General features: G+C 31.3%; 2 protein-coding genes across 2 annotated transcripts; one reads left to right on the plus strand and one right to left on the minus strand.

Moving 5' to 3' along the window:
* Nucleotides 1–99: 99 nt before the first annotated feature.
* Nucleotides 100–8,769, minus strand: FG379_000315 (uncharacterized protein; the record flags this gene model as incomplete). The annotated part of the gene is made up of 1 exon (XM_067325725.1): nt 100–8,769. One exon carries the CDS (start codon nt 8,767–8,769, stop codon nt 100–102), a length of 8,670 nt encoding a protein of 2,889 aa, XP_067183269.1.
* Nucleotides 8,770–9,157: 388 nt separating this feature from the next.
* FG379_000316 (uncharacterized protein) lies at nt 9,158–14,251 on the plus strand (the record flags this gene model as incomplete). Its single annotated transcript, XM_067325726.1, has 1 exon — nt 9,158–14,251. One exon carries the CDS (start codon nt 9,158–9,160, stop codon nt 14,249–14,251), a length of 5,094 nt encoding a protein of 1,697 aa, XP_067183270.1.
* Between the last annotated feature and the right edge of the window lie 41 nt (nt 14,252–14,292).

The raw sequence follows: 14,292 nt of genomic DNA on the forward strand, positions 1-14,292 counted from the left end.
ATTAATAACAAGTATACTCAAATGCTATAAAAGTAAAAAATTATCAAATAATGTTTTTAACCTGTAATAATATTTTTATCTAAAAAAATATCTTTTTTTTTATGGCTCCACATTTTCAGTTTCGAAAAATGAAAATGAAGTTGATGTTTCCATTTTATCTATTCTACTTATTCTATTATGTAAATCCTTGATAATTTCTATTCTCCTTGACTTTGATTCCACAAAGTTTTCAAACATTTTACTTTCAGCGGAGTACACACCCTTGCATATTTGAATTAATAATTTTTGATAGTTGATTTTTTCTCCATTTTGCTTTTGATTTGTCCTAATTAATTCCAGCAGTGAATTTTTTCTCAGATAGTTAAGGGCGGAGATGCAGATCTTTATTGTTTCTTCAGGGTTTAATTTCTCGATTCCTTCATTTTTTGGGATAATGTCAGATTGGGGAATGTCTTCTATTACCATTAAGAAGCCGATATTATATGCAACTTCAATTGCTGTTTTTAGAATTAATTCATAGTTGAAGAAGAAATTCAATCTCTTAATTCCGGTTTCTCTAACAAAGTCATTAAATGAATATTGAACCATTTGGGTCAGATTTTTAACTGATAATTTTAAAATTACATTTGAGAATAAATTAGAAGAAACTCTTAATGAATAATCTTTGGACCATAAACTAACTATCTTATTAATTTCAATCCAACCCAAAATATTGTCTTCCAACGTTACTTTTTGAGATTCTGCAATTAAATTTTTTAATCTGAGGTTAAATAGTTTTTTATTTTTCATTGAAAAGATATTGTGGTTCAGAGAGATCAACTCAGAAAATGTTGTACAGATGGCGTCTCTTATTTGAATTCCATCATTTGTAGTTAGATCTATTACCGTCCCACCGTCTTTTCCACTCCTAGATTTTACGACTTGAATACTATTTTGTTCCACTTCTTTTTCATCTAACTCTGATATTGAATTAGAATAAGTACCGATCCATGATTTACATTGATCTTTTAAATCATCTAAACTAGTATCTTGTTCTATTTCCAATTCCATTTTTTTATTGGTCTTTAATCGCAAATATTTGAGTGAATCTGCAAATGCATAGTTGATAACCACATTATTTAGGAAAAACGAATCAGAAAAGACGAACATCTTTCTCTTTATAAGATCATCCAACATCTCTGCAGGTACGCGTTGTAGGTATTGTACACCCATTGTTCTTTTATCGAAGTATACCTTTAATTTAACATCAGATTCCAAGGCAGTAACCATAATGACATCCGGAAATCCATAACTATGTGCTGCTGTTTCTATTGATTCATAAACAGTTTGTCGCGTTCTATATACTTTTTCAGTAGCTAGGTGATTACTATAATCGGAAACAGGATGCTTTTCTATTAATAAAGTCAGTGAATTATACATAAAGTCAAAAATATGAGGTTTGGAATATAATAAAATAATAGTTTTTCCGTATTTGTTTTCTATTTCTTTACATATTGAATTTATTTGTCCAAGTAAAATTTTTGCTTTGTCAAACCATTTAATGCAATGTACAAATATTGTATTCATCCGTGAGATTTCAAGTTCAGTGTTTTCCGCTTTATTCATATTAAAGAGATCGATAGGATTTATATATGAAATAAATAACCGTCTTATCAATTCGGCATTAAATATTTTATCTGTACTATAAATAGGAGAATGAAATGTGCTTATCCAAGACCATAATTCAATTGCTGGGGTTTTAGAAATTTCCAATATTTGCGCTTCAGTAAAATTCATTCTAGCATACAAATCACTACTCTCTGCGTGTGTTATAAAGGTATTTAGAACCAATGCAGGATCCCAAAAATGGAACTTGTAAAGTCCACTACTTTGATTTAGTTTTATATGCTTTGAAGCTGATTTAGAGAACAAACTCCATTCTAATGTAAATAGGCTGGAACTAGTCGGCCAAATAAGTTTACTTCCCAATTCTGCATCAGCTTGCTTTATACGTCTTATTAATTCCATTAAGAATATCTCACGGATATTCACGTTAAATAACGGTAGAACTCCTTCCCATAAATCAACAGCTTTTTTGCATTCTTCGTTGAGTGTTTTTGATAAATTTTCGCCTTTAATGACAGAACTGATTAAATGAGTAATTGGACCGGTTTTACTCATGTAAATTTTACAAATTTCGGCGAGAGTTTCCACCGGATTTTCACGAGTTTTAAAAACTAAATCAAACAAATTAACATTGCTAAACATGGTGGGTAGTATGGTCGGATCTTGCGTAAAAAGAATATCTCTTGATTCTATAGGTAGTAATTTTGCCATCTCTTCAATAATAGAACCCAAGAAGCTTGTTTCAGTAAAAACCGTACTTCTTGACATAAGAGTCGAAAATTTTGCAAACCAGTCTAAACCATTCGTATAAGTGAGGGATAAATGTTCCCAGTACATACTATTTTCACTTATTCTAATTGCTTCGTAGGCTTGTTTGATACTATTCCACTTCTTCCCCGATAAAGGCATACTTTTTTGAATAATTGCCTCAATTTTTTTTTCTAATGGTGATTTGTAATCAATTTGGAGGTTTTGAAGGAATTTACCACTGATTACACCATCATATTCTTTTTTTATGCGACCAATTTCTCTAAGAGGTATTTCACTTTTTACTTGACCATTAATATAATACATATTTTCTGATGAGTTAACATTGTTGCTTCTGGTAGAAATAATTGGTGTGACTATACTTTCAAATTTCACTGCTTTATCCCAGCTTACTGGTAGTGGTGACCTTAATTCAAAGAAAATTCCTGGGTAAACAAATTTATTTGGTTCACTGAATAATGGTGCATGATAAACTACCATTAATTTTTCGATATCCGTCCTATATACGCTGTCGTGGCCTATCTTTAATTTTATTAATCTCTTTTCTTCTAATAACAGTTCATTGAAAAATATCACAATATGCGAATAAGTCAAATTTATATAATGTTCTGCGAATAAACACCTAAAAAGGTGTATTAAATAATATGGTAAGTTATCGTGTTCTTCTTCCCAACTATTCAGTTTTCTGTTTATACTGGACTGAGTATCCTCTATTTCATTATAAAAGTAATTTATGACTTTGTAGAAGAAAAACATATCAAATATGTTAAACGACCTGTTATAGACGTCCACATTTTTCATTGCAGGAAATTTTCTAGGTTTTAGTCTAACGTTCCACTGTTTAGCAACCTTTGATATCATAAGATAGTCATCTTTTAATAACCTTGAACCTTTATGAATATATCTTTGTAGCATTCCTGCCCAATATACTGCTCTATTTATCTGCCAAACTGACAGCCCATTACAATTGTATTTAGAGTAGACTTTGGCTTCTGAAATAATTCGAAAATTGTTTTCCTCTGGAATCTCAATTTTTCCTATTGAAGGCCAAATTTGAGGAATTAGTTTAACTTTTTCAATGCCACGATCTTCTGTTGTTGCAGACAATGTAAGTTTAGTTCTCCAATATTTTCCCTTAAACCTATTAAACTTTAACATAGGTGGTGGGGATAAATTTTTTTTCTCCATTTTCAGATCTGAAAATTCATTGTTATCATTAATTTGAAACAGAGGAAAATTGATTTTCGTTGGATTTGGAGTGAAACTCGATTTTACATTAATTGAATTTGAATAATAATCTTCAATTTGCCTATCGGCTGTTTCTCTAATATTATTATCATTATCCTCGATGTTTATAAGTCTGGCTTCTTCCATTAAGAATTTCAAATAGACAATAAACGCTGCACGGACTGAAAGAGCAGAATTTGAAATTGACAGCCTAAAGTGTTGAATCCAACTTGAAAATGAAAGATCTGAACTACTATAGTTTTTATAAGATTCAAATAGATGTGAAACGTTGATCTTCCACATATTATTAATTGCTAGATTTGATAATTTGTTCGTTACAAATGCCATATGTACACATTTGTTTATTTCTGACTGATGAAGAACGCGACCAACCATTATTTCCGAATAATTTACTGGCCTCTTATATTCAGTTTTTAGAAGATGTGATATGTAATTGTAGTCTTCTGCAGGCAAATGTAGGTAATCAAAATAATTCAATGGTAAGTTTTTAATATCAATCAGTGATCTGTGAAATGGTGTAGTATATCTGTAGCTTGAACTTGTCTTGAATAAGTCTTCGATCACAACAATGTTTCTAATATGAGATTGATCAAAAAAACCATGTTCAGCGATAATTTCGGTTGTTGATATATCATTTTCAGTGTTTCTTAAAACTGATTTGAAAAAACTATAGAGCAAAGATTCTGCAACAGGAACAGTAAACCATTCTTTCCAAGAAAAATTCATTTCAGGATTAGTTTTTGTTATTTCAGAATAATGTTCACTGACCTTTTTCTGTAATACAGAACTCCAACAATTCCTTTCTAATGCATAATTTGGACTGGTATTAGTACTTTTTACAAATGACCACCATTTACAAATTGAACTAATTGGAAATTCAAATTGCAATTCTTCAAGGAGTCCCCTTTTTGGGGAGAGTGTTGGAACACGTGAAATAAACAGTCCTTTTGAAGTAGTCTCAAGGAAAGAACTAAGTGAGACAAGCATTCTAATTTCAGAGTCAGATAGCCCAATGCAATCATCAATGTTATAGAATTTAACCGGATCTCTTGTTATCAAAAATGGCTCTATTGACTTTAAGGAAAGTGTTGGGAAATCAGTAATTTTGAATTCAGGTATAACTTCTGGATGAATTTCATCAATACTGAACGTTATTGATGAAGCAATAGGTCTGTTTTCCATTGTAAAACTCAATTTATAACATTCAAGCAAGTTTTCATCTTTATACTGGGAAGCATCATATGTTGGAATACCTGGCAAGTCAAATGTTTCTTGTATCCATGTTGTGGCATTTTTTACAAGAATACGAACTAGTTGTTTGTTACTTACCCATTTTTGTTCTCTAAACGCTCTGAAGAAGCTGTCTCCGAACCCATTTTGGAAAACTTTGTTTTTTACTATTTCTTTAACAATATCACAGATAATAAATGGATCAAATTCACCATGAAAAATAGGTTCAATAAATTTTTTCTGAAATGCCAAGAAATATACTCTAAAAGCAATCATTAAATTCACCACCCATAAACCATCGCAACTAGATTCGAGCTCTGGATCTACTAATCCAACTGTAGAATCAACAAATGGATTCAATCTAAGTCTGGAAACAAAGTGAACTTGGTCCATTGTAATTATTTTAGGATTTTCCGGAGTTTCAACTAGTGAAGTTATTCTTTTATCAAATAATTTTTTAATATCAGATAGATCCATCGTGTTTCTATTTATTTTTTTCATTCTCACTTCTCCAACCCTTAACAGGAATGCTGTTTGTGCCCAGATTATAAAGGTCATCATCAAGTATTCACCCATAGATTTTTGCAACCAGGGTACTTTATCACCAACTATATCTTCGAGTGCATTACCTGCATCTGAGGCAGTGACAGAAGCTTCACCAACAAAATTTTTTGGGAATATAGTTGAAACCCAATTACACAACTCCACAACTGGAATTTCGAATGCTGTATTGAAATATAATTTTGAAAGAACTGCCTTTAGGACTATAGTTACAGTATTTTGGAAAGAGATTAATAAATAAACTTGCCATTCATCTAAATACTGACACAAAGAGGAAACTTCCTCGAATGTTAATTTATTTTCTATTATTTCTGTCTCTTCTGCCTCAAATTTATTGAATGAAGCAATTACGTCCTTACGTAGATAGTATTTTAATTCAAGAAATACATTATTTGGTGGATTGAATTCCGGAAATATGACGTTTTTTGGTAGATCTATTGCTCTGTTTGAAAATATTTGGGGAGTTGAATATATAAATTCAATTCTTTTTTCTGGAGTAATTTGTGCCGGAAAGTTTACGCTCTCCATCAATAAACAATATCTCAATACATATTCTGCAACAATATCTCTTGACATAAAGGGAAGTATATTACTCAATACATCTCCAAAAGAGTACTTTACAGGATGTTTCCACCACAAACATAAAGAATTCACAGGGATAACAATGCTGTTAGTACCAATCTTTTTAAGGTCAATATAATTGTTTACAAACGCTTCTACTATAGCAGCGAGCACGTGTAAATAGTTTTTTATATGATAACCTACTCCCAAACAGGCTTGAATTTCTGTATTTGAAATAATACTCTTCAAGTTGGTGTTGAAGCCATAAGGTTCTAATGATGAAACAAGCTTTTTGTCAATGGGATAAAATTTAATTTCGAATGGAAGGAAGGGAAATAATGGTGCTGAACATATTCTTATTGAATGAACTCTTAAAATTGAATCGTGAATATGGCTTTGATCAATATAAAAGTGGTTTTCATGATTTTTTTTAAATTGGTTGCATAATTCAACAAAAAACTTGGTTATTATCTTTTTTTCCTTGACATTTGGATTTTGTTTAAATGGTAAATATTCGAAAACACCATTTTCTAATATCACATTGGTAAGATAGGCACCCATTTTATCTGGGTTGTAAGGATCATTCATATCCTTTTCAATCAATAAGAAAGCTTTACAAAATAGTGTAATAGGGATTACAGATTCTTTTGACCCCGGAAATAAGTGAGAAATAAATCCGTTTGCAAATGCATCCAAACAAAGTAAATAGTTTAACTGCTCAGGTAATAATGATGTACACTCTTCTAGAGCCCAAATATCTCTGCCACTGTATACTGTTCCTGATGATAACATTTCTAATTCAGTTTTATACTCCGAGGCATTGGCCAAAGGACCTTTTGGTGGAACTCCCAAAACACCACAGAATAGTAGCTCCAGTTCGTATAAAATCCCTATTAATGACTGTTTATTTGTTAAAAAGCTTTCATTTTTGCTCAATTCAATAGATACCTCCTTGCAAAGCTCGCGGAAGAGATAACTGATATCACTATATATTCCTCCAATTACGAGGCTTAACTTTCCTTTATCAGAAAGAGTTTCCAAATATTTTAAACAAAGGTCAAATACCGTTTCACCAGAATTGTCAAAAATATTTCCAACTTTAGTGATAAGAGGTTGAGTGAAATCAAAAATCACTAGTGAATCAGAATAATGTTCTGAAGATATTCTAAAAATTGCAGAAATGATGCTCCCAACTGGAACAAACCAATGACTTAGATTTTCATACACTATATCACTTACACATTCTCCTGTGTTACAGTTTTCCAATTCAGCCCAAACATTATCCTCATTTGCTAACAACGGAGTCAAACCTCTTTTTGTTAAAGACTTTTTATAGGAGTCAATAAACCTTTCTCTAATTAGTTTTTGTTTGCTTATTCCAGGTCTGGATTCTTCTTTATAATGTTCATCTTGTACATCAGATTCAACACTATCTTTCACTTCAATTCTTCGCAATCTGTCAATGTATTTATCTGAGTTCTTAATTATATCTGGTAGATAATACTCTTGCGCTATTTTGCAAAGTTGCATTGCAGCCGTTTTGAGAATATGTTTACTTGTAATCACTGTTTCCCCATCTTTCAAGTAAAACAGCGTTTGTTTTCCATCAATTAGTCCCTTTTCAATTTGAGAATTTCTGAATAAAATGACCTCTAGACAAGAATTCTGAAAGTTTGACAAAGAGAAATTTGGGGATGCCTGATAAAGTACAGAAGTACTTATAGAGCTTGGGAGATCTTTCACTTCATAATCTGAATCTTCATTAAATTGTTTTTGTGCTTCAACAACTGATTGCCATGCAAGAATTAATTGTGCTTCATATCCTATAGAATCAAATTTTTCAGACAAATTCCCTTGCTTTATTAATTCTAGAATGTTAACCCCAGCTGACCTCTTTGACGCCAATTGTTTTGTTATTACTCCTGCTGTGGAAACCGGTAATTTGGCACCAGAGACTTTACCATGAATTGATTGACGAGTAGCTCTTTTTGGGCGTGCAATTATTCTCTTTTGTTCTTGTTTAATATCAATTTTGGTTTTTTTATCTTGTTCTTTAGCTAATTTGGTCTTTTTTGGCTGAATTGTCACAAGTTTTCTCTTCACCGCTTCAACCCTTCTAGGATCGGAAACTAAATACTTAGTGTGATCATCTGCTCCAGAAAGCAATAAAAATGACATATCTGCATCTGGATGAGACGAACTACTCTCTTGAGCAGTTGACTTTGCTAGATCATTCAATATTTCTTTTGCCTCAGGATCTACAAATACTTTATCGACCCCACATTTTTTTATATGTGCGAAATAACTTGCAAGAGCAGGTATTTCGAGAACATCTGCACCATATTGCAACAAACAGTATTGAATTTCTCTTGAAACTCTATTGCAAAATTGAATATTACTATTGTCTACTTCGACACCAAATATAGTTGAATCATCATCAATGACTACAGGAGTATAACAATCCATTTCTATTCTAGACAAAAGTCTTTCACAGGCCTTCATTATCTCAACAGAAGCAAACATTTCCCTTCCTCCAGCATATGAATAAATCACAGGAAGCATTTTCTTCTTTTTTAGAAGTGATATTTCTCTATCTACCAAATTCCACATTTCAAACTTATCAGTATTCCCATATTTGCTTTTTGGTCTTGAAAATATAGCCCTTGCTCTTTCAAAAGATAAAGTATCATATTTATTATCAACACCTGCTCCATAAATAAATAAAATTGCATTAATAAAATAATTCAAATAAATTAATAATTTGAAATATTTAATAGAGACTTTAATTGGACACATTATATGATACTATTGTGATTTTACAAACTTATTTTTAAATTTTTCTGTATATAAATTCGTTCACATTAATCACGATAAATTTACCCTAGTTTACTAATTTTCATATATACAACAATATTATTGAATCAAATATTTATGATGTTTCAATTTGGTCTGATTACTTTATATTTAACATTTGTGGCCTCTGCCGCTCACATTTACATGGAAAAAAAGCAATTTACTATGAATCTAAAAAATCATGGCGGGTTTATTTATTAATCTTTTAAAGCCAAAAATGTTATTTGTATAAAAGTCCATTTATTTTCGCAATAAAAACTTCTCTTATACTTCTTATTGGAGTATTATTGAATAATTAACATATGATGCCCCCGTTATTTGTGTGTTAAAAATGATTATTCGAAAAAGAACAAGAAACAATACATTTTTTGTAAATGATTACATATTGTTTTCAATATTTGTTCTTGTATTTTACTTGAAACTCTGTATTATAATTGGTGAAAATCTAAGTAAATCAATACAGACTCAAACTAGTTTTGTAACTGGGAGTAATTTGACTGATTCAAGAAATTTTGAAGTTGAAACAGGTGATACAAAAGAAAGTACTTTGTTCCGTCTAACATGTGGTGTTGATGGAAAGGATTATTCAAAAAGTGGAATTAAATTTATAAAACAACATTTGAAATCATTTTCAGCCAATGAATTTAACAAACTAAAGTATTTAAAACTGCTACCTGTTCTTTACCTCGGTAAAAATACTGAATTAATGCTAAAGTCATTTATGAGAGGAGAACTGTTAGGTGCTCCATTACGTCTGAGAACTAGAATAATTCAGAGTAGTGATTCTATTCCAATTATTGAGGATGATTTCCAAATAATTAAGGATACAGATGATCCAGGAGATGATGAAATGAGAATAATAAATAACCGTGTGGCAAATGAAATAAGGTACACAACAATTTTGTGTGGTGGTGAGATAGTGGCGTTTTTGCCAGTAATAATATATATTAAGGAACTAGGTAAATCTGGGATCAACCTAGGAAATGACCCTATAATTATGGGAGGAATTTCAATGTTTGAAAATGATAAAGCAACTTCACGTCGCAAGCATGCAGAAATTGAAATGAGGTATTTGTCTACCCTCCCCTTTGCAGATGAAATATACAGTGGGACGAAGATTAGAAAGCGAGGTTTATTAGTAGGTGCACCTGAATTCATTAAAGAAAGGGGGTTTTATGATTCCGAAGACATTAATTCTCAAAACAAGCAAGATTTAGAAGAAGGTGTAATTATAGGAATGAAGGTAAGAGCAAGAGAGGAATATTTTCAACATGCAATTGAAAATATTTTTCAATCTACACAACCAAAAAGTGTATATAACACAATTTTTGATTTTGATTTTCCGGAGGCCTTTTTTTCCACGTTCAATGGTTCACATATAGACAATAGAATTAGTGATTTTGGAGTTATTGGTCATAAAAAAGGAATTCCACATCAAATTACTACTGCAGACGCAATGAACTTTTCAACACTTAATAGAATAAAATCTGACCTTGGTAAGTATAAGGTGCTTAAAAAAAGTAATGATTATTCAGTTGATGGATCTGTTGGGATAGATGAAAATATTGGTGATTTTAGTGTTCAAGAGAAAAATGTTGCTAGCAATATTGAATATTACAACCCTGATAGCATTCTAATAGGAAAAAACTTGAGACCTAATGATCAAATATCTAGAGGTTATTCTGAAAGCAAGGATATTTTTTTAAATTCAAATATTCCAGACTCTAAAATAGCGGAAATAAGTAATTTCCCCCTATTCAAGGAGGTACCTAAAGATATCTCAAAAATAATGAATTATGACCGGAATAAGTTTTTGGGTGAAATTAAAAATTTAACATCGAGTAGTGAGTTTAGCAATGCATTTAAAAAATTCCCTGCATATCTATCCCAAACAAAAATTCTTCCGGTGTCAACTCAAGCATATATCTTTTGGGAGTCGATGAAATATTCAAATGAAATATTAAATGAAAAACATGGAATTAGGATAGCAAACTTTCCCAAAAATGAAGTACCTAGTTTAGATATACTTCCAAAAAAAATACCAAGGGAAAAAGACGAGATCACTCATTCTTGTTATAGAATAATAAGATTCTTTCAGAAGAAAAAAACTCCTTTTATATTTATTAAAAAATCAGAGAGTAATGGTAGCAATCAGCTTGAACTTATCAATCCATTGAGATCAAAATCCATCAAAACTTATAAAGACTACGCAAAAATATTGTGTAACTCTGTTCTCCCGAATATTTTTATTTCTTCGGTACATATAATTTTTGAGAGAATATTGGTTCAAAGAGAAAATAGATTCTATGAAAGGTTAGATGAGCGTAAGCAAGAGTTTGAAATTCAAGAGAGAGAAGAAAAGTTATTGAGAAAGATAGGAGAATCGGTGACTTCAAGGTCAAATATAACACCATATTTAATTGAGAATCCATATGAAAGGTACCTTAATGCATGGAGAAGAAGTATCGGATATTTTGGTTCATTTTTATATCCCAAAAAAATACAAACATTCGAGAAGATTTATAATCTTGTCAAGTTTGGTCCTGAAATAATTAAAAAAAAGAATGGTGATCTGTCTCCTGAACAAGTTAGAAATGCAGTTTCAAAGGCTGTCGTAAAGTTAGTAGATGAAAATTTCACAATTTTGGGTTGCAGCGATTTATTTTTAAATACAGGTGAGATCGAATCATTTATTATTAAAATATTCTCAACAAATTTTGGTATTTCGATTGATAAATTGATATATGAAATGCCTATTAAACCTGAAATAAATATAAGTAATTCTAAAAGTTTAAAAGTTGATGATTTATATACTTGGTGCATTGAATTTATAAGACCTATTATCAAATATAACAAGAACATACAGAGTATAACTGAGAATGAGCTGATAAAGGGAAAGGAAGACGAAAAATTTAAATCAAAAAATACTTCTGAGAATAAAGCACAAAATATTGGGCAAAAAGCTATAACTTTGCTTGAAAATGGGTATGAAACATCGTGTTCTATTTTCAGTTCTTTTCTAACCATGAATATAGTCAACTTTAACTTGTGTTTTGGGAAGAATGATAGCAAAATTCCCAAATTAATTAATAATATATTTCTTCACCAAGCGTTAACCGACGAATCAAGCCAAATACCAGTTGAGCTTGGACTTAAAATGTTCGAAACAACTTATTTTGACATTTTCGAAAGGGTTTCTGAGCAACATGGAATTCATTTTATATCAAATGAAATGAGAAAAGTTGGAAACAGCCTTCCTGTTTTCGATTTGATGTCAAAATATTTACCTATTGAGTTAACTTCAGAAACAATCAACTTCACCGAAATAGAAAAAATTTTTTCTGTGGTTTTTGAGAATATTGTGAAAAAAAAAGATAATGGGTTTGAATTCTTTAACGAAAATATAATGGCCAGATATATTTTAGGAGTATTGAAAGAACAAGATCTTATTGTACCTAAAGACATTAAAACTGTTCCAAAGTTCCCAGTTAATCATACATATCCCTGGTCAACACTATTTTATCCAGGACTAGTGAATTGGTGTAGTCAAATGATTCACTCTTTAGTAGATAAAGGTCTAATTAAAAATAGGAAAACTGGTGAAACATCAAATAAAGAATCAATTAAACCAATAATTGAGAATACATGTAGAGAAGAAATAATATTTGGAATAAGGAATAACATAGAATATGAAGCAGACGAAATATTGAGAAGAAACTTTGCATGTCACCTTGGTGCCTCACTCGTTTACTGGTATTATAAAAGACCAATGCCAAAGTGGATATTCTTTGATCAATGGGAGACCGTATTTGATCCAGAACCGGAAATAACAATTACGGAAGAGCCTGAAATTACTTTAACTACTTTTACAATACTAAAGTGTATTGTTGATTTAGAATTTCCCACACTTCCAAAAATAGGGAAGGATAAGACAGAAATTCGAAAAGAGTTATCTAGTCAAAAAATATCTACAGAAACAAGAAAAGGTATGAATTTATCTGTATGGAATGCTACACCACTCAAGTCAGTTGAGAACAAAAATACTTTGTCATATTTTTTGTTTCCAAATGTTATCAATAGAGAAATTGCTTCAAAGATAACTTCCGAAGAAATACTTGCATTCTCCGGCCCCCATGAAATAATCTGGGTAGGTGCGAATGAAAAAGAGTTCATGCCAATGTGTTTAAATTCAATTGAAAAATTAAGTGAGTTTATAAAAGACAAGAAGAATAGTTATTTTGAACTAGACATTTGGGTTACTGATGATGAGAACTCAAGGGATCTAATATGTAGAGATGTATTTGGAAGGTTTTTTTACCCAAAAACAACAATGGACTGTGACAAGGCAGTTAGTGAGGATGGTTATGTCTCAAATCAACACTATTCAATTGAAAGAGCAAGGTTAAGAAGATCGCAGTGGCTGGCAATCCAGGAGTCAATCAAAAGATATAAGCTTAGTGCAGAAAATAATCCACAAATTTATGGTCAATTACCACTCTCGAGTTTTGTCGTAGACTTCAGGGAGTCTGATGATTTTAATCAGCCTGGAAGTTTTGTAAAAAATTGCATTGCTGCTTTCGAAACGGCACTTTTGACTCCAATAGGCAGTCCTTATACCATAAAAGCAGCAAATATTAATGATGAAGTGATAAAAGGAATTTGCAATAATGCTATGGAACTCTACTATACTTCTGCAATCCCAATGGGATGGGACGAACAACAAACACATTATACTCAAATTGATTTACAGAATAAATATATTGTCTCAAGAATCGCTCTTGCTCAGCATAGGGTAATACTTGAACAAATAATAGATCAAAATGAAACAGGAGATCACGGACTTAGAAATTCAAACAGATTCAATTTTTATTATGATTTTGAGATAAAGATAAAGGTATCAGATAACACACAAGAATTTATAAAAAATTGCGAGGAATATATATGGGAATGTATAAACAATAAATTTATATTTTTAGAAAACGGTTTTGATATTACAAACAGCAAAAATTTAGTTAGAAGAACATGTAAAAAGGCGTCCTTCCGCTACTTTGTTTCAGAAATACCACTAACAAATGAAGAACTCAAGAGAATAGTAAGCAGTGAAGTTGAAATTTCTGAGTGGCATCGCGTAAGATATAAAATGAGTCAATGGAAGGTGCTTTCTGAAGTGTTCAATTCATTTACGAATAAATATCCCGGTGGATCTTTAGTAGCCATTTCTCAAACATTCGGTTTGCCGAAGTACATGCAGCTGGCAAATTTTAACACTAGTAAGGATATTCTTTCAATTGAAGAAGATTGTTTGTCATCCATAAGTTACTTAATAAAATTGCACTCATGTGCAGCTGAGTTCACTGCTATTTTTGGTGGAATAGTTGAATTTTGCAAACATGTTTCGGAGGCATACAAAAAGCCGAGAGAATAGGAGGTTTTCTAGAAAGTCACTGCAAAGTTACTTCGAAAAAA

Source organism: Cryptosporidium bovis, assembly GCF_009768925.1.
Source record: "Cryptosporidium bovis isolate 45015 chromosome Unknown contig_10, whole genome shotgun sequence".
Taxonomy (NCBI): Eukaryota; Apicomplexa; class Conoidasida; order Eucoccidiorida; family Cryptosporidiidae; genus Cryptosporidium; species Cryptosporidium bovis.